The 19,798-nt window shown below is 41.6% G+C and overlaps 1 protein-coding gene and 1 long non-coding RNA gene across 3 annotated transcripts in view; one reads left to right on the top strand and one right to left on the bottom strand.

Moving 5' to 3' along the window:
• The window catches only part of Mtap (methylthioadenosine phosphorylase), a 71,092-nt gene that overhangs the window by 24,922 nt on the left and 26,372 nt on the right, over positions 1-19,798 (top strand). Inside the window, exons 1-3 of one of the 2 annotated variants that reach the window (XM_005335917.5) lie at positions 6,283-6,514; positions 17,276-17,362; positions 18,519-18,577. In XM_005335917.5, the coding sequence (XP_005335974.1) occupies positions 6,482-6,514; positions 17,276-17,362; positions 18,519-18,577 (179 nt within the window). In that variant the 5' untranslated portion in view covers positions 6,283-6,481. Of the gene's footprint in view, positions 1-6,282; positions 6,515-17,275; positions 17,363-18,518; positions 18,578-19,798 lie in introns of those variants that run through there. The other variant, XM_078047703.1, reaches the window with a different exon arrangement.
• On the bottom strand, positions 4,168-6,321 carry LOC144377296 (uncharacterized). The gene is made up of 2 exons (XR_013438145.1): positions 6,194-6,321; positions 4,168-6,109 (listed from the first exon to the last, which is right to left on the bottom strand). It is a non-coding gene; the product is annotated as an uncharacterized LOC144377296 (long non-coding RNA).

A 19,798-nucleotide genomic window follows, 5' to 3' on the forward strand; every position in this document is an offset into this window, starting at 1 on the left:
ATTTTTCCCAAGCTATTTATTTGATTAAGATTTACCTCTTCTGACCAGGCCCAGTGGTGCACACTTGTAATCCCAGCTACTTGGGAGCTGAGGCAGAAAGATTGCAAGGTCTAGGCAAGCCTCAACAACTTAGCAAGACCCTGTCTCAAAATTAAAAAAAAAAAAAAGTGTGTGTGTGTGTGTGTGTGTGTGTGTGTGTGTGTGTGTGTGTGTAAATCAATGGTGAAGTCCCTCTGGGTTCAATCCCAGTACCCCTTCCCCCAAAATATTTACCTTTTCTCTTAATTTGGTGACTTATTGATTTGTGTATGTTCTTGCATCCCAGAACTATATTCCACTTGATCATAGTGAATGATATTTTCAATGTGATGTTGAATTTGGTTTGCTAGTATGTGACTCACCATACTAACAAAACAAAAGAAAAAACAGGGTCATCTCAAGAGATGCAGAAAAAGCACTTGACAAAAATGACATTCTTTCAAGATAAAAACTCTCAATAAATTATGTATAGAAGGAAAATTTCTCAAAACAATAAAGGCCATATATGACAAGACTTCAGCTAACATCATACTCAAGTGTTAAAAGTTCAAAGCTTTTTCTCTAAGATCAGGAGCAAGACAGGAATGTCCACTCTCACCTTTTCTATTCAATACACTACAGAAAGTCCTAGCCAAAGCAATCAAGCAAGAGAAAGAAAGGCAATCAAATAGGAAAGGAAGAAGGGAATCTGTTGATGTATATTCTGATAACTTTGTTTTAGACCATTTTTAAAACCCTGATGATACCACCAAAAAACTATTAGAACTAATTTAAAATTTTAGTATTGTTGCAGGATACAAAAATCAGTAATATTTCTATACAATAATAAGCTGTCTGAAAAATAAAGAAAGCAATACAATTTACAATAGCATCCAAAGGTTTCTTAAGAGTATATTTAACCAAGAACTTGCTATATCTATACACTGAAAAGTCTAAAACATTGATGAAAGAAATTGAAGAGGATTTTTTAAAAATGGACAGATGTTTTATATTCACAGATTTGAAGAAATATGTTGTTAAAATGTTTATACTACCCAAGACATTCTACAAACTCATTGTAATCCCTTGCAAAATACTAATGTCATTCTTCACAGAAGCAGAAAAATATTCCTAAAATCTATATAGAATCATAAAATACCTTGAATAGCCAAAAAAAAAAAAATCTTAAGCAAGAACAAAGCTTGGACCATCACATTACCTGACTTTAAAATATACTACAAATCTATAGTAATCAAAACAGTATGGTGTTAGCATTAAAAGAAACTGACAAAATGTGAGGTGATAGATATTGCTATTAGCTTCATTTAATCATTATACAATGAACATACATATTTATATCATAGTATCACATTTTCTCCATAAATATGTAAAATTATTATTTGTCAATTAAAATAAACAAGTACATCAAGGAAAATAAGATGCTTCCCTTCCATTTTCCCTACACTCTGTCCTCTTCCCACTCCAATTTACAAGGAACTGTTCTTCAGAAATTCATCACAAAGTGTTTGACTAGTAACAAGCTCCTCCGCAACCCTATCTTCATTCTGGGTCACCTTTTTCATCTTCTGCCCTTTAGTGGAATCTAGTCTATCATCTCCCTCTCCATCTCTCACGGAGAGGTTAATATTCTTCCATTCACTTTAACACAGGACTATGATAAAGAGTGGCATTCCCCTGATCTCTCCCTGTCAATTCCAGGTGGGTTTGCTTCCATGATCTCTATAACAACAATGCTATTGTGGGGTCTCCGTCATCTGGCCCTACCCTTCTCTGATAGCCTTGTAGCTTTGATTTACCAACCTCCGACCTCCAACTTCCAACCTCAAAAATCAGATCCCAGGTTATGGTCTTCCCCTCATCCCAAGCCCTACCAGCCATGGTCCCAATACACAGGAACCTTCCCCCCTATTCTGATTATCTGCTTAATATAGCTGTTCCCTTCTTATATCTTGCCATTACCTCTACAACTGGCTACTCTTCTAACACCTTGAACCCCAGAACCTGGAAAAGGTGCACTGCTCAGCACTTTCAGTCTCTAAGTTCACCCTGGCCACATTGTTTCATAATATCTCTCTTTATACAGAGCACAGAGAGTAGGAATCATGTCTCTTCACTGAAGATTGAACATACCATTCTTTATGGAGGAAGATGTAAGATTTGGGGCTTTATCTTGCCCTTTGATTACCCTAAAATAGAAATACTAAAACCTATTTTAGGGGCTAGGGATGTGGCTCAAGCAGTAGGGCGCTCACCTAGCATGCATGCGGCCCGGGTTCAATCCTCAGCACCACATACAAAGATGTTGTGACCGCCAAAAAATAAAAAATAAATATTAAAAAATTCTCTCTCTCTCTTCTCTCACTCTCTCTTTAAAAAAAAAAAAAGGAAATTTGCTTGTCCTCTGCTTCTCTTAAAAAAAACCCTACTTTAAAAGATGTAAGAATTCTGGGATTTGAGGATAGATATCATCTGGCAACCAAAACATGTTTGTTAATGTACAGCATTATTCTATAGCAAGTAGAGGGTAGGCAAGATTTGACATCAATAAATCCAAATTATGTGCAATCTAAGTGATCTCTAGTACTGATCCAGTGATTCAGTGGGAAAGCTAAAAAGTGGTTAGCAAGGTGTCACATTTCACACATTTTATGACTATGTGTTAATCCTGGAATAGTTTGGAGAAGTCTTCAAAAATAGTATATAAGTTATTCATGTTTAAAAATGTAAGTTCTGTAGCTTTTCTCCATATACCATATTCTGTACACTCTCTATACATCTTAATGGGACACTGAAGGACCATTGCTCAAGACTTGATCTAGACACCATAGATCACACCATCTCGGTAGCTTGTTGACTGACAGCTGGAGGTTGGAGAGACCTGTGTAAAAGATTATTTTTTAAAAGGGAAAGCCACTGAAATATTTGTACAGCTTCCTAAACAGAGTTGTTATGAGGTGGCCTGGGGACTTCTTTAGAAATATGTTCAGGAATGTGAGTTTACAGGTTAAGAAAGACAAAGTTATGGGATAAGAATCAAACAGTAGAGCAAGATATGACTTTCACAGATAGATCTTTGAGACTTCTCTTGTTTTATTGAAGATTCCCCATACCAATCAAAAAGAGATCACTGATTGTTTGAGTCAGCTTTGCATTGCTGCAACTAAACCACCTGACAAGCACAATTAGAAGAGGAAAAGTTTACTTTGGCTCAAAGTTTCAGAGGTGTAGTTCTTCTTGGCTAAATCTCTGACATGCTACCAGGGACCCACCTCCTCCAGCCACAACCCACTTGTCTACAGTTAGCACTCAGTCCATTCAATCTAGATTAGACTGATTAGGTTACAGGTATCATAATGTAATCATTTTGTATTAATACAGGAGTTTTAGGGGGACACCTCATACCTAAGCCATAATATAAATATCTGAAATTTTGCCCTCCTTTTATTCTAGGCTTGTTAATGAAAAATAAATAAATAAATAAAGATCCAATTCTTGAGAGTAGGGCAAAAATACTATCATCTACATTTTCAAATTGCCACACCAAAGACTCTCCAAAAAGCATGCCCATCGACCATCTGGTTCAGATGCTCTCTGTATCCAGGTTAGTGGTGCACACCTGTAATCCCAGGAACTCCGGAGGTTGAGGTAGGAGAAACACAAGTTTAAGTCCAGCCTGAGCAACACAAAATACTGTAAAAAAAAATCAAACACACCCTCAGTGGCAAACAAGGGCCTGAAACCAAAAGCCAAATCCAGTGCTCCATCAGTTTTCATATGTAGCTTCAAGCTAAAAGTAGTTTTTTCTAATTCTCCAAGGTTGGAGAAAAAAAATCAGAAAAATAATATTTTGTCATATGTGAAATTCAATTTTAGCATCCATAAACTTGCACTAGATTACAGCCATGTTCATTTTATTAGGTATTCCCTATGCTTTTGAACTTCTGGGACTTCTCAATGTTTGCTTCTTGGTAGGCAAGATTTGCCAACCCCTTTCTTAAGGAATGTAACTTGTTTTACTGTTTCTTACTGGTAAGCATTCTAAGTCTGTGATATGAGGTATTACCCTGTAGGAAATTTATGTCAGTTCCCCTCCTCAGTTAGAGATGCAAAGGATATCTAGGAAAGAACTCCATAAGATAGTTTTATTGACTTGTAAAGTACAAACCCAATTTTGTTTCTGACTTTTCAGTCTTATTCCAGTATTCTCTTTTCTGTGCACTGTTTCAGTTTGTTATTACTTTGAATAATCAGCTTTGTCATTTTGCTGTTTCTTTTATTCATGAGTTAAATAGATCTGACACAGGCAGACTGTATATTTGAATATTGTTATGTTTAACCTTCTGAAAATTTAACATACTCTTCTAAAAATGAATTATTTTATTTAAAGAACTCTATAGTTGTTGCTGTAGTTTCAAATCACCAATAGTTGACCAGTCTTGAGCTTTCTAGTATTTGCATGCTTTGTTCTCCTAAGTCACACTGATGAAAACTGCTGGGATCCCCTTGGGAGGTGGGCTAATTTTTTTCTTAACTTATGCATCCTCATACACAAAGAACAAAATAGTGCCTAACAATCAGCTGGTGGATGGGTAACTGATTTCTGAAGACAGAAAAGTGCTTAAGCTTTGTCTAGAAATGCTAATTTCTTCTCAGAAATGGCTTGCAAATTTTATCACCCAGAGAACCAGACCAGACTAGGGAGTTTTATCTTAGCAAACATCATGTGTTCAAAAGCAAATACTTGAGCCTGACCTGCAAATTACAGCAGAAAAGTCCAGAAGTCCAGGCAAATCCCCTCCAGGCTTTTAATTCCTTCTCTGTTGAGGGATGTTTTCATACTTACAAGGTGTAACTTGTTTATAGTGTCTAACTTTCAGCAGGGGATTTAGAGCAGAAACTGGCCTTACTGGTCATGTCAAAGCATACATGCTGGTCAAGATCCCCTACTGAAGAAGCAGCCATAAAACCCATTACACTCTGTGTGCCCTGCAATGATCTCTCCCTGAGTGTGGACTTCAAACACTCAAAAAGGCCCCCAGAAAACTACTTTCTCTTCATGCATGAAGAACTCCTAGCCTTCTGTCCTTCCAAAGAAGCACCTTATCTACTTGTACTTCTTTTGCTATTTCATTTTATGACCTAAAAGAAATAGATAATTGTAGCAGAAGAAAACTTAATATTGTGAGAAAACTTAGAGCTAAAGCAAATAATGGGAGAGTCAATGTGTATACTATTTAAATAAGCAGATTATATGGACAGCATCCAGGCTAACAAGATAGTGATATTTTGAGTAAAACTCTCCTTTTGTATTGGTTCTATGTTTTGCTGCAGTAGGGAAAGAGAACAGTATCTCCTCTCTCGGACCCCCTACCCATGAGATATATGCAGCATTTCTGCATTTCAGAGACCACTCTTAAGATCACTGCCAGCCAGTGTTTTGCTTAGGAGAAGTTTCTCTCTCTCTCTCTCTCTCTCTCTCTCTCTCTCTCTCTCTCTCTCTCTCTCTATCTATCTATCTATCTATAGGATTACCCTAGGAGGGAAGGGATAGGAGCTTAGAAAGTGAGAGATAATCCCAATGGAAGTCTCACCAGCTGGGGCTGGGGGGTGAGGAGGTTGGGAGTGGCGTCCTGCCAGGGTTGAATGAAGGCAACGACTGTCCAAATTCAGAATCTAGGTGTATTGGATGCGGCTTCAGCGTAGATAGGGTTAAAAATGGCCTTTGCATGGTTGAACCAGGCTGGGAGCCAGTCGGAGCCCTTGAAAGCCTCCCTTCAAATTAAGATGAATAAATCATAATTTGTAAATCAATAGCATGTTACTCAGTCTCTGGTTATCCCTGAGGTGTGGGTCAATCCCCCCAGGAATTGAAGGGCTGGTTTAACACGGCCGGAAGAGCAGACCACGCCCCCGGCCCCCGCCAGCCCCACAAGAGCGCTGGAGGCAATCTCAGCAAGCTAGTTCCCTCCTCCGGAGGATTCTCCCTCCCGCGAGAACTTCTGGAACGCAGCCGGGGCGTCCAGGCATCTGTACTGGGCCGACGTGGGAGTACTGCTCTTCTCGTAGGGTTCTGGTGAAAGTTAAGGGGCTGATTTAAGTACAAAGCAGAGAGTCTGGAACAATAGAAGTTTCCCATCAGGCGTTCCGTTCCTACCATCAGGCGTTCCGTTCCTACCACTATCAGGAACCCGTTACAGCGGGAGATGAAGAAAGGAAAACCGGAAAACCGGAAAGGTCTGCAGAAGGGGCGGGACGCGGGAACCTTGATTTGAGGAGGGGGGTGGCGGGGGAGAGCCCACGGGCGCAGCCAATCCAGCTGTCCCAGGGAGGAAGAGGAGGAGTCAAGGCCCACCCCCGGACTCCGCCGTGCTCACTCCCGCGCTGTGTGTTTGGCCCGGCAGCCGCGTCTGGGCCCAGCACGTTCGCCCATTGCAGCACAGACATGGCCTCGGGCGCTGCTACCACTGCGGTGAAGGTGAGGTCAGCCTGCCCGGTGGCTTTGGTTCGCCTTGACCGGTAACCTCTCGCTCCGCTCCTGGGAACCGCACCTCTGGTCTGTGCGCTCTGCCAGTGCAGCGGTGCCGCGGCGGGGAGGAGCTGGGGCGCGGCCCTCCGGGAGGGGTGCACACCTTCTCACCTCCAACCTGAGGGATTAGCTGCATTCCCCTCCCCAACCTTGGGGCTTGTCTGCACCGCACCCTGCAGGGCGGTGGCAAGTCATTTTTAGAGGGGCAGTGGGTGGCCTTAGGTTTCGCCTGCGCTGCTGCCCTTCTCAGGCACCACTCCCTTCTCGTTGAGGTGTGCTGGCTACAGCTGGCCGTTTCCCCCATGTGGCCAGGCGCCTGCAGCTGCTGCGACTGTCGCCCCATGCCATGCGGGATTCGCGCTTCCGCTTTCTTGACTCCGCTCACTGTCCTCGGCCCACGTGGAAGAGCTGCGTACCTGCTCTTTTGCAAGCTTCTGGCTTCTTTTTCTTACAAACTTAACTTTCTCCTTGGTGAAGTTTTCCCCTAGCGCAATGCTGTAGAGTTCTGAGACTTTTCTTTAAGTACACTAAAGGCGTCTCTTCCCTAGGGCCGCTCTTGCTTTGGAGACCTCTGACTTGAAACTGCTTCGTTTGCAATCTGGAAAGTTAAGAGCTTAGATTCTTTGGGCCCCAGATCCTCAGAGGTCTGGGCACGTGGGGTCAAAGCGTGGTAGGAAGCTCTGGCCAGAAAAAGGCGTGACTTTTGAGAGTTGCAGTAAGCTTCTTTGGGGCTTTAAACACTTCTTTCCTCTTTGGTGGAGAGTTAGTAGAATTACAGTACACAGAGAAAATTCTATGATAAAACTTAAGACCTTTTCTAGACTCTTATTATTGGCCAAGAACACGGTTAACTTGGTTCACTTTTAGAAATTTCTTGTCCATGATGCACAAGGTCCGCTTTCTTCTCCAAGCATTTCTTGGTTCCCTGCACTTGTGTGCAGCTCTCCTGGGAAAAAGCACTTCTCTGGGATCAGTTGGTATTCAGCCAGAGGGATTGGTATATTAGGCCTTTGCAGTGTTTATGAAACACAAGGAGAGGAGTGGGTGAGGGTGTTGTAGTCAAAATTATATGTGTAACTTTTTGTGTGTTTTATAGACGGCACACTTTGAGAGGTTTCCCAGGCCAATAAGAGGGAAGAAGGCAGAAACTCATGTGCAAAGTATGTAAGTTTCCTAAAGTAACTATCTATGTAGTGCAGGTTTCACTGCAGAAATTAGTGTGTTGGTATTATGTTTTGCACATGGTGTAAACTTATTAAATAGTAATGTGTATAAGTGGGAGAGCTTAAATTAATTTTGAATTAAACTATGTTTGGTATCATTAGGCCACAGTTTTCTCCTACGGGAATTTAAAGCACCAACAAAAAGAGAGATCTTACTTAAAACAGCTTCACTTTAATCCGGTTAGCATTCTCCTTGCCGGTTTTCCTATAAAATAATGCAGTGCATTTAAGTGCAGAATGGGCAATGTGATTTAAACCCTGATGTAAATATTGCATGATGTATATTTTTGTTCTTGGCAAGCTGCTGGACATCAAATTAAGAGGTACAAATGGTGCTAGGCCTGTCTGCTGATTTCTCTTTGTGAAGCTAGAACATGGGAGAGTCAAAGTGTACACTGTTTAAATAAGCAGATTATATGGACAGCATCCAGGCTAACAAGACAGTAATATTTTGAGTAAAACTGTCCTTGTGTATTGTTTCTGTGTTTTGCTTCAGTAGGGAAAGAGAACAGTATCTCCTTCCTGGGACCCCCTACCCACAAGACATTTGCAGCATTTCTGCATCTTATAGACCAGGTTGTTGCAAGCCAGTGTTTTGCTTAGATGAGGTTTCTCCATCGAGTAAAATAAATAAATATATATATATGATTACCCCAGTAGGGAACTAGGGTAAGTGACAGCTTCATCACTGACAATCCATGTTGCCAGCATCACATCCCCCTAGATTGCTAAGGCAGCATTCTGTGTAGAAAACATAAAGGTACCCATGTCCAGAGCAAAACAGCTGGTAAGAACCATATTCTCTCCATTGTGGTGTAATAGTAGCAGCACTTTTCCTTCTATGGCATACTAACTCTTTTGCAGGTGTCAAAGATCAACTAAGGTGTCCAGAATTACACAGCAGGGCCTAGATAATGGTAGAATTGGGCCCAGAGCCAAGTGGATGTGAGGCATTTCTGAAATATTTCTATGCCCTGTTTTATTGTGAGTCTTCAGAAGGGCATCCAACCTTAGAAAGGGGAATTGCAGCCCATCCTCCCTGAACCCACTGAACACACTCTCCAAGTCTGATGTGGAAGCACAGTTGTGTGTCTGAGCCCTCATTGACATCACTGGCAGCTGACATGTGGCCTGACTTACTGCCATCATTTCATCTGGTCATTTAAATAGCAGTTTGATTGGAGGTGTAGGGATGAGGGTGTTGCAGCTTAACTCAAGGCAGAGAGGGGAGGAAAGAATTATGAAGGCCAGAAGCCCAGCCCATATCCCAGAAGGTCCTAACACTTCTTCCTCAGAATCTTACCCTTAGGGTCCTTGGCTGTCAGAGAAGCACTAGACATACTACTTTGAGAGGTGTTGGATTTAAGCACAGTAACATTTAACACATTGAGCCCAGTTCTGCGTACTCCGTTAATGCCAGCCCTAGTCCCTCCTTTTGTAAATTACAACTATTACCAATGATTAGAGCTTAAATTCAGTCACCTTGGTTTAAGAGGGTCTGTTAGATCATCAGATTGGGGCTGGAAATGTGATACTTGTATATTATTCAAATCTAGCTGTCTATTGGCAGAATTTTGTGCAAAAGTATGTACTGAATATCTGCCAGGCAGTGGGGGTACATCTTTGAGTAAGACAGTGTCCCGCTTTTCTTCAAGCTTATCTGGTAGTGGAGGTAGAAGGCCAGCCAACATGAGAGTGAAACAGAGTGATGGGGTCAAAAAAGACCTCTAGGAAAGCAGATTCTAAGCTGTGTAGTGGTCTCCCCCAATTTTATATGTTGAAACCTAATTGCCAGTGTGAAGGTACTAGGAGGTGGGCTTTGGGGGAGTGATTAGTGTTAAGGTAGAGCCATCATGCCTGTGAGTAGTTCTTTGGAGGTGGGGATAACCAGGGATTGAACCCAGGGGCACTTAACTACTAAGTCACATCCCCAGCCTGTTTTATATTTTATTTTGAGACAAGGTCTTGCTAAGTTTGTGAGGCTGGCTTTGAACTTGCAATCCTCCTGCCTCAATTTCCCTAAGCAGCTGTTATAACAGGTGTGTACCACCATACCCAATGAATAGTGCTTTTTTGAAAGAGGCTCCAGAAAGCTAAACCTTATCCCCTTCTACCATGCAAGGTCTCAACTATGAACCAGAACGGGTTCTCTCCAAGCACTGAATCTGCCTTCATCTTGGATTTCTGGCTTGCAGACTGTGAGAAATAGATATCTGTTGCTTATAAGCCACCCAGTCTAAATTTTGTTATTGCAGCTTGAGCAGATTAAATATAAGTGGCTAGACAAAATGAGGATAATCATGTGAAGACCTGAGCAAAGATAGGGATCAAAACAGCTAAAACCAAGGTCTGAGGCAGAAGTGAGATGGAGTCCTAGAATAGAAATCTCGGTGCTGGTGCATGTTGAGAATTGACTGGGTGCAGCTTATTTAGCCTTCCATACATACCATGATTTGGATTTGATTATAAATATTCTGGGAACCATTAAAAGGTTCTGAGCAGAGAGGTAGGATCTGATTTACATTTTTAAGTGATTACTTGGCTGCTGTGTATTGAGTAGCCTGTATAGGGAAAGAGCTAGATCAGGCCAGATGCTGCGGCACTAGTGCCCAAGTCGGGGGGTGGTGGCCACAGAAGTCGTAGAACAGAGGTTGGCAAGATATGGGACTGCAACAAAGGAACAGGAGGATTTCTGTTTCCCACCTGGGGAACCCAAATGATGGTAATGCTGGCGATCATTTTCAAACAGAGATGGGAAGGAACCATGAGTGATTCTTTGAAGCAAGGAGGGTGAATATAGGATTCCTTCATCTGATGTACTACTGGTGGTTAGCAGGCTGGGACATATGATGCCAAGGGGCCTTTGCTATAGGAATAAAGTGGGTGCAGAGTGATGTTGGGTTGAGGGACGGAGGACGCCCCAGAGAAGAAAAGTAATTGGATAGTCTAATGGTTCACTGTAGTTGGGTATGGTTCATGCAGTGGGTGAGGATAACAGGTGGGCAGTCAAGAACAGAGGCGTCCATGGGATTAACGCCTGGCATTATCCAGGGGGACCTCAGGGAGACATTGTCCTCCAGCTTCAGCCACAGCAGATGATAACTGACCAGGCAAAAGGCCAAACAGGTCTTTGCCATTCATTCAGGGAGAGGGTGTTCTAAGGTATTTTAGTGGGCTGTGACTTCTCTGCAACTGCCCAACTTTCACTCTGGGAAATTAAAAAATAATGTGTTAATCTTTTTTGCTGTGACAGGGAGGGAATATGTTTCACAGTGACCTGCACAGCGAGTGAACAGTTCTCCGAACACAGGTGTGGGTCAGATTAGGAAAATTTGAAATTATAAAAATAAAGACAAGGACTCAATTATAAGTGGAAGCAGGATATGGTGGGTACACCAGCTCTGGTGGAGTCTGGCTTAACAAAGAGCAAGAGTCTCTGTGTTTATTATATAGGTATAAACATCAAAGGGATTAAGTTTGTGAGCAAAACAGCTTAGTTGGGTTATCAGTTTGCACCCACATCTTCTACCTCCGGGCAGCTGGGATTTGAATTCAAGGCTTTTGAACTAGTACATTCCATGACAGGCATGGAATTCTCCCTATCAACAGTGCTGAGTCACCTGGAAATGGGCGTTTCTCTTGGCACTATTTTTTTTTTCTTTCTTTCTTTTTTTCCACAAATGGAGCACAACTTTTTCTCTTGGCACTATTTTCTTTTCTTTCTTTCTTTCTTTTTTTTTCCACAAATGAAGCACAACTTTTCATTTCTCTGGTTGTACACAATGTAGAGTCACACCATTCGTGCAATCATACCAAAAGATTCCCAGCATGAGCGTCTCAATAATTCGAAGCAATGATTTATTCACTGTTCCCAACAGACATATCTGTCCCATTATAGGCAGGGAGTAAGCCAAAAACACAATGACATGAAAGAAGACAGCAAGTCAGTGAAGAATGAGCCTTGAAAACTACTTTGGGCTTTCTCAAGTGTGGCCAGTGGAGGACTTCAGACTAAAAGTCCCTGTATGGTGCTCCAAAACTGGGGTTCAGCCCATAAGCCTTTGGTGAAAATCAAATTACCACCAAGCCTTCATTTTTTTTTTTTTTGCCTAGGGACACTATGGCATTTGGGGCAGGACAGTTGTTTTATCAGACATCCCTGGACATTGAAGAACATAGAGCACATCCTTAACACACCCCTGCTCAAATGCCAGCAGCACTCCCTGCAATCCCTGTGACAGCCACAAATGTCCCATGTTTCCAGACACCCCCAGGAGAGCCACTTGATACTGGGTTGAAGACCTGTGTGCTGCATTCCACCTGGTGAGGAGAGATGGGAGCAGCCAGGTTTGTGTACTGACCAGCGGAGAAAAACAGAGATACAGGAATTTTTTGCTTTGAGGAAGTTTAGATTGATTTTGTGTGTTGCCAGGGCTAGTAAGGTGTACTGAAACAGTAACTGATGCTAATGTGGTGTTTCATTTGACTCTCATGATACTTCTATAGATTAAGTAGAAATCTGACCCTCATAGATAAGGAAGATGAAGAAACATAGCATAAATACTTGCATGCAGTGGACCCTGGATCCTTAACTGTGATTGTAATCCCCATATTCTAGTCTGCACCTCAGAGGCATCTAAACCAGTGGTTCTCTAAGCATCTGCCTTACTTGGTGATGTTACAAATGCAAATTCTTGGGCCCTGCCCCAGTCTTGCGGAACTAGAAATATAGGACTTTAACAAACCCAGGATGTTAAATGCCCACTGACCCTGGAGCTTTGGAAAGGGTGGACAACTGCATTCTAATAGTCTCTTATGGCAAGTCTTATTCTGTGTTGCTTTCCTATAGCTGCTGTAGCACCTGTCTCAGACTGAGTGCCTTCCTATGGATGCCGGAAATCCAAAATGAGTCTAACGAGGCTAAAATCAAGCATTTGTTGGCTCTTCTTGGAGGATCTAAAGGACAGTCCAGTTGCTTGCTTTTCCCGACTTCTGAAGACATCAGCCTGGCTTGGCTTAAGGGCACCGGAATCACATCCTCTTTTCTCTCCCTCTGCTCCTGTGATCCCGCCACCATCATTTGACTCAGCCTCACTTTTATGAGGCTCTTTTTCCTGATTACATTTAGTGCCCATTCAAATAATCCAACATAATCTCCCCATCTCATGGTTCTTAATTTAATCATTTAACATGCATAGATTCTGAGAATTTGAATATAAATAGGATCTATTTATATTAAGATCTGGATCTTAAATGTTCCCCAAAGACCCATATTTTAAAGGCTTGGGCACCAGCCTGTGGTACTATTGGAAGGTGGTAGAACCTGTAGGAGATGGGCCTAGTAGAAGGAAATTAGGTCATTGAAGGGGATTTTGGGACCCAGGACCTTCACTCTCCTTTTGGCTTCCTGGTAGCCATGAGGTGAACAGATTTCTTCCACCGTCTTCTCCACCAGGTGCTCCCAGCCATGATGTTCTGCCTCACCACAGACTCAAAAGAAACAGAGCCAAGTGACTGTGGATTAAAACCATGAGCTGTAATAAACTTTTCCTCTTAAATTATTTTCACATGTATTCCATACAGCTACAAAAAAAAAAAAAAACTGATGAATATAGGCACCATTATTCAGCCTACCATACTCAGCTAGGCCACATTTTATAAATTTGTGGTTTAAGCCCTAAAGCAGCATGCTTAGTTGTGGATGCACATTAGAACCACTTGAGGAGCTTTAAGTAAAACAAATTCTGTGTCTCCCATTAATCAGAATCTCTGCAATCTGGGACCTGAGCTTTGGCATTGAAAGTTTCCCAGGGGATTTAAGTATTCTCTCTGCTGACTCAGGAGGAAGCCAGGTAGATCCTGTGAAGGAGAGCTCTAAAGAACACAATGAGCTTTGAGGAAAACCCTCAAAAATTACTTGACCATTTCAGGAGTGAGTTACTGGACTCATATCTTGACCTTGCAAGGAGAGGATGATCAAAGCCATGAGTGTTCTGAACTGTGGGCCATCAGACTTCTCTGACTGGAATGTAACATCCCTGTAGTAGTTCACCAGGGCTGCTGTAATAAAGCACACTAACAGGTGGCTTAAGAAGTGGAAACATATTACCTTACAGTTGTGGAGTCCAAGATCAGGGTGTGATCAGGGTCAGTTTTCCTTTTCTTGGCTTATACCTGGCGTGTTTTCCACATGTTTCCACAGTCTTTCTTCTATTTAGGTGTCTGAATCACTTTTCTTAGGACTCCCAATTTATTGGATTGGGGCCCATCCCATTGACCTCATTTAACCTTTCTTAACCTCATTGAAGACCCCATTTCCAAATACAGGCATATTCTGAAGTACTGCTGGTTAGAACTTCATCACGAATCTGGGGGAGTGGAGCACAGTTCAGCACATAATCATTCCTCACAAAGGACATTTGAACCATATTGCAGGTTTTAAATAGGCAGCCTGAGTCATTTGGCTGCTCTTTTCCCATATAGGACATCTGGGATTTTGCAAAGTCCTCAGAGACTTCAAAGCCAAGTTGGCCAAATAATGAGGGCTTCTATCTGCTGAGCTTACTGAACTTGTCAGCAGCAACCAGAGGTGACAGACTGAAATACTCAAAAGACTGTGCCAGCTTTAGCTCTGACTCTTAACCTCCTTGAGAGTTGAAGCACTCAAAAGCAGTCCTTGGCATGGGATGATCTCAGCTACTGAGAGTTGTAATGTTTTAAGAATGCCCTCATAGAGCACTGGGTTCTTGAGGCAGGGTGTTCAGATCTCAAGGTGATAGGTCCTGAGACCAGACTGGGTAGGTGAAGTCTCCTGGAGCCAGGTACCAAGGAAAATGCACATAGGGTAGGGATTTGGAGGCACCCTTTCATCCTTGCTGGATCTAATCATTCTGGCCAGGTAAGCCATCACTTGGACAGGATGCTTCCATCCTGTCAGAGAAGAAGTCAAACCTGTTTTTGTCTTTTTGAGAAGACTGTCTCAGTGGTCTGTCAGTGGGAAAATGGGGAAGGAACTGACAAAATCTTTTAGTGACCTTGATTGACCAGGGAGTTCCCATTTTAGTCCCTTATTTTGTGTAATGATGGGGAGAATTGGCTCAGAAATTCCATCTCATGCCTTAAGCCCATTTTATGGACAGGCTAGAATTAAGTGGACTCATGACTGATGATCCAGCCCACGGGTCTTATTGTTTCTTGAGGATGGATGAAGTTATCCGTGATCAGTCCTCTTCCCCTTTAAGGTGGTCACTCAGATACCCAAAGGTACTTTTTCTATGCTTGCTCTGTGACCTTGATCAAGAAAGTTCTTGACCCTGCTGAGCATGTTTCTTCATAACATGGAAACAACAAAACTTTTTAAATAGAGCATGATATCAAGAAAGACTCCAAGGGATATTAGGACATAGCATATCATGATGCTTAAGCTTTAGACACCTGGGTCTCTATCCCAGGTTTGCTCCCTATGATTTGCTCTTGTACAAATTTCTTTATTTTTGTGCTTGTCTTTCCTTATTTGTAAAATGGGTATAATAGTATAGGGCCTATCTCATAGGATAGATGTAATGATTAAATAACAGATTAGGCCTCTGAAGCACTTCACACAATACATCTGGCTTGTTAATTCTCAAAACAGTCATTTCATTATCAAAGCAAGTACTGAATTGGTTGTTGAATTTAGAGGCTTACAAGGGTGTAAATAGAATTGGGCCATTAGTGCTTGGAGACTTTATCTCAACTGTACTTTGCCATAGGACCAGCAGGTGGCGACATTGACCACATTTTGGCACTGCCAGCCTCCATCTTTGAGGTCCAGTTACCTTCAATGGCAATACAGTACTCAGTCACTACACTTGTTGCTTTATCCCTTGCAAAGAGGGTTTCCATAAACAACTGGAACTAGTTGGATGGCTGGGTGGGCTTGCCTGCAGATCTTTTCATTGCCAGAGACTCCATCCTGCCCTTCTGGCAAGTACTGGCCACTTGCTTTCTAGTCAAATACTGTATATGCTTTGCTGAGGACTGAGTTGCCAGTTACTTAGTGCAGGGCCATCATGCAGCCCAGATGGTATAAACTGAAGTTTGGAATTCAGAATTTCAGGACTGCCTAGTGTTCTTTGTTTGTTTGTTTTATTTTTTGTTGTTGTTTTTGGTACTGGGGATTTAACCCAGAGATACTCGACCACTGAGCCACATAGCCAGCCCTCTCTCCAATTTTTCCCCCAAGTCAGGGTCTCACTAAGTTGCTGAGTCTGGCTTTGAACTTGTGGTCTTCCTGCCTCAGTCTCCTGAACCATAGGTGCGCATCACCATTCCCCACTAGCATTTCTTAATCACTGCTTCCATGCTGGACTACCATGAAAACTGAAAGGTGGTTCCAAAACCAAATTAGATTTGTTTTGTATGTACAAGCCTGAGGGTCCACTGTTAAATCCAGAATCCACTGTTAAATCACCTGGGCCACAGCCCAGGGAATATCTAAAAACAATCAAGTCAAAGTGGTCATAAGTAAAAAATGCAAAAGTTTCTTTGAGTACCTGAATCTCCAAAGAGTAGGCTGAGAGTAATTTTTAGAGTCAGCAGTTTATTTCTGTGACCAAGATGAGGACATTGGCTGGACAGTTTATTAACCTCTTCATGACTTGTGGTGCTTAAGAGGATACATAAAATGAAGGATAAAATGGAGAGGCCAGACTAAAGGAAGGTTCCCATTTGCAAAAAGCAGTGTGATTTCTTTTTTAAAAAAAAATTCTGTTCAACTAGATGATTTTAATGTATTTACTAAAGGGAGCACTGCTTTGATTTGATTTAAAAACTAATGTTTATTAGTTTTATGGTTTTTAGTTAGTATGAAACAATAAAACCTGTGATTTCAGTAATGTACCACAAGGTGGCTCCATCAACTGATTTAGCCACTTAAGGAAATGTACTAAGCCAACAGAATTTTCAGCAAGGTCTCACTAAATGCCCCTATTTTACATATTTATTTATTTTCAATTTGTTGACACCCCCACCAGGAAATTGAGGGCCAGAGAAAGAGCCATTTTCCTCCAAATCGATACAAATCAACTTATATAACCTGACCTGAATATTGCTTACTTTAGATGTTCAAGTAATTCTAAACTTTGAAATTTTTGTTCCAGAAGCTACTTTGTTCAATAGAGTTAAACCTTTTTGTTGGGGTAAAAATAGTTCCGGTCACTTTCCATGATCTTTCTATTGGTGTCATGTCTGGTTTCTGGCTGTTTACATACTTTTTCCTTCCAGATGTTAGCCCGGAGAAACTTTCCTAATGATGTCAGTTACTTAATTAGATATCTAAAAGTACCTCTCTATTTATTTGTAATTCAGTCAGAAATAAAAGTGATATAATAAAAAAATTTTTGGTTATTTCTAAACAATAGAAGACCTTTAAATGTTTCTGAATGTTTTTCAATGTTTCGAATGAAAAAAAAATGACCCAGTGTGATGATCTTTTTTCTTCCCTTAGATTGGAATAATTGGTGGAACAGGCCTGGATGATCCAGAAATTTTAGAAGGAAGAACTGAAAAATACGTGGATACTCCATTTGGCAAGGTTAATATCCAATTAATTGAGCTATGTTAGTGTTATACACTTCTTACTGGCTTGCTTTTTAAATCAAAAGAAAAAAATTGCTTTTGTATTGACAACCCAGGTCTTGGCTTGGGGTCTTGTCATTGGGTTTCATCCCCCCAGAGCAAGGATGCTTCAGAGCTCCCTGTTTTGAAAACACAGCTTTTGAATATGCACAAGTAACTTCTCAATTCATGTTGCTAGAAGGCAGACACTCATTTTAGACATAACAACTCTGCTTTTCAAGTCTGCATTCAAATAAGCTTCTAATTCAGTGACTGTATGTCACAGCACACTAATTCAGGGTACAGGCTGATGACTAATAGAATGAAGTACTATTACAAAGTAGCTTTTTTTTTTTTTTGAGTGAGCCCAGAGCCAGAGGAGGATTGTCTTGGAGATCACACAGTGTGGGTATTCATAGCACTGGGAGTGATGTGCTCTTCGGTTTCCAGGACACACTGCTTTTTCCCCAGGCTCCTGTGTCACTGGCCTAGGCCAGGGTCGGGTGTCTGCTTTCTACTTACTCCCTATTGCTACTTCCAAACATAGTTCCTCTGATCTTCTGAAGATCTCTGCATCTGTCCTTTCTAATTAAATCCTCCTTTTTAGCTCAGTTTTTGGATTGATCTCATGACTTCCAGGTCCTATGTCATCTTGGCTTTCCTCCTAACCTCATGCTTTGGCAACCCCTCAGTGAACAGGGGCTTTCCCTGCATCATCCCCATGGCCATGTGAGACCTGGTTAACATAAGCAGACAGCACTATTGCTGAGTCCTTCGTGCTGTGGTCTCATTACCTCTCTGCCTTTCACTCACACATATTCTTGAGCCTGCCATATACCCTTGACACATCTAAGTTTGTTGAGTCTGCTATCAGAGTCCACTGAGTGCTTGATACAAATGACCTTACTAAGTGATACCTATATAGGCCCCCAGCAACCTTCAGAACCTGAGTTTGCACTCAGCTAAAATTCTTTGATTATGTTAATCAAATCTAGACTCTTCTAAGCTATATTTTCAGACTGCAAGTTTCATGAATCTATTTTAAGTTAACAATTTTCAATGGCAACTTTTTAAATTGTTTGCGTATGTGTCTTAAAAATCACTGAGGTGTAACTGTTTTTCATTGCACACAGCCATCTGATGCCTTAATTTTGGGGAAGATAAAAAATGTTGATTGTGTCCTCCTTGCAAGGTAAGTATTTTAAGCTTTTTGAATATTATCACTAAATTGAAATTCAGCTTAAATTCTGGAAAGAATAATAATGAAGGCATGAGCTTTTATATGATGGAGTCAGGACATCTTAGCCACCTTTGATTAATTAGTTAATTAATTAATTGAGGTAAGCTTTGCATATGTAGGATATCAAAGAGCTCATGTTCCACTCCATCCCAGGAGGTTAGAAAAGAAAATCAGGTGAATAAAATTGAAGCTCTGTTTTCAGTTCTAACTGCAAGAAGAAAATTTTTTTTTCCCTAATTAACATAAAGAACAGTGTTCCATTAGTGACTTCTTATATAGTAGTTGTTTCATGTTTGTGGAAAGGGGCTTGGGCCTGTCAAGTGAGTTGACTGTAGTGTCTAGATCTTGTTCCCTAGTTGAGGCTGGTGCCGCTCCCTGGTGTAAAGAAGGCAACATTGTTTTTATCACATAGTTAGACATTAGACTACACATTTAGTTTTCCATTGCCTAGTTTTCCATGGCTGTGTTCCAGATTACCACGGATTCAGCAGCACACTTATTTCCTAGTTTCTGTGGTCAGAAGTCTGGCACAGTTTCACAGGGTGCTCTGCTTGGGTCATATAAGGTGTATTCCCTGCTCCACTCTTGCATGGAGCTCAGGCTTGTTCAGGCTTCTGTGGTTGTTGGCAGACTGAGGACTGAGGCCTTTTTTAGCTCCTGCAGGCAGCCCACATTCCCTGCCACTTGGCCTCCCCACAGCTCTTTACCCTATAACAGCTCGTTTCTGTAGGGCCAGTAGAACCTCAGGAGCGTGCCAGCCAAGTGGAGCCTGGATATGAAATGCCTTCTAATGGTTGGGAGACTCATCCAATCACACTGAGGGGAGGGGATTATGCAGGGCATGAACGTGGGGCCCTCCATTTCAGTTTAAGATGGTCACTGAAGTTATTTCAGGGCACTTCCTTTGTTGGTCTTTACTGGCTTGCTTTTTTTTTTTTTTTTTTTAAGAGAGAAAGAATTGTTATCAATATTTATTTTTTTAGTTTTCAGTGGACACAACATCTTTATTTTATGTGGTGCTAGGATCAAACCCAGTGCCCCGCACATGCCAGGCGAGTGCGCTACCGCTTGAGCCACATCCCCAGCCCTAAATTTAAAAAAAAAAAAGAAAATAGCTTTTGTATTGAAACCCAAGTCTTGACTAGAGACTGCTAGAGAATTGATTAATTTTTT

This window comes from Ictidomys tridecemlineatus, chromosome 4 (assembly GCF_052094955.1).
Source record: "Ictidomys tridecemlineatus isolate mIctTri1 chromosome 4, mIctTri1.hap1, whole genome shotgun sequence".
In the NCBI taxonomy this organism is placed as follows: Eukaryota; Metazoa; Chordata; class Mammalia; order Rodentia; family Sciuridae; genus Ictidomys; species Ictidomys tridecemlineatus.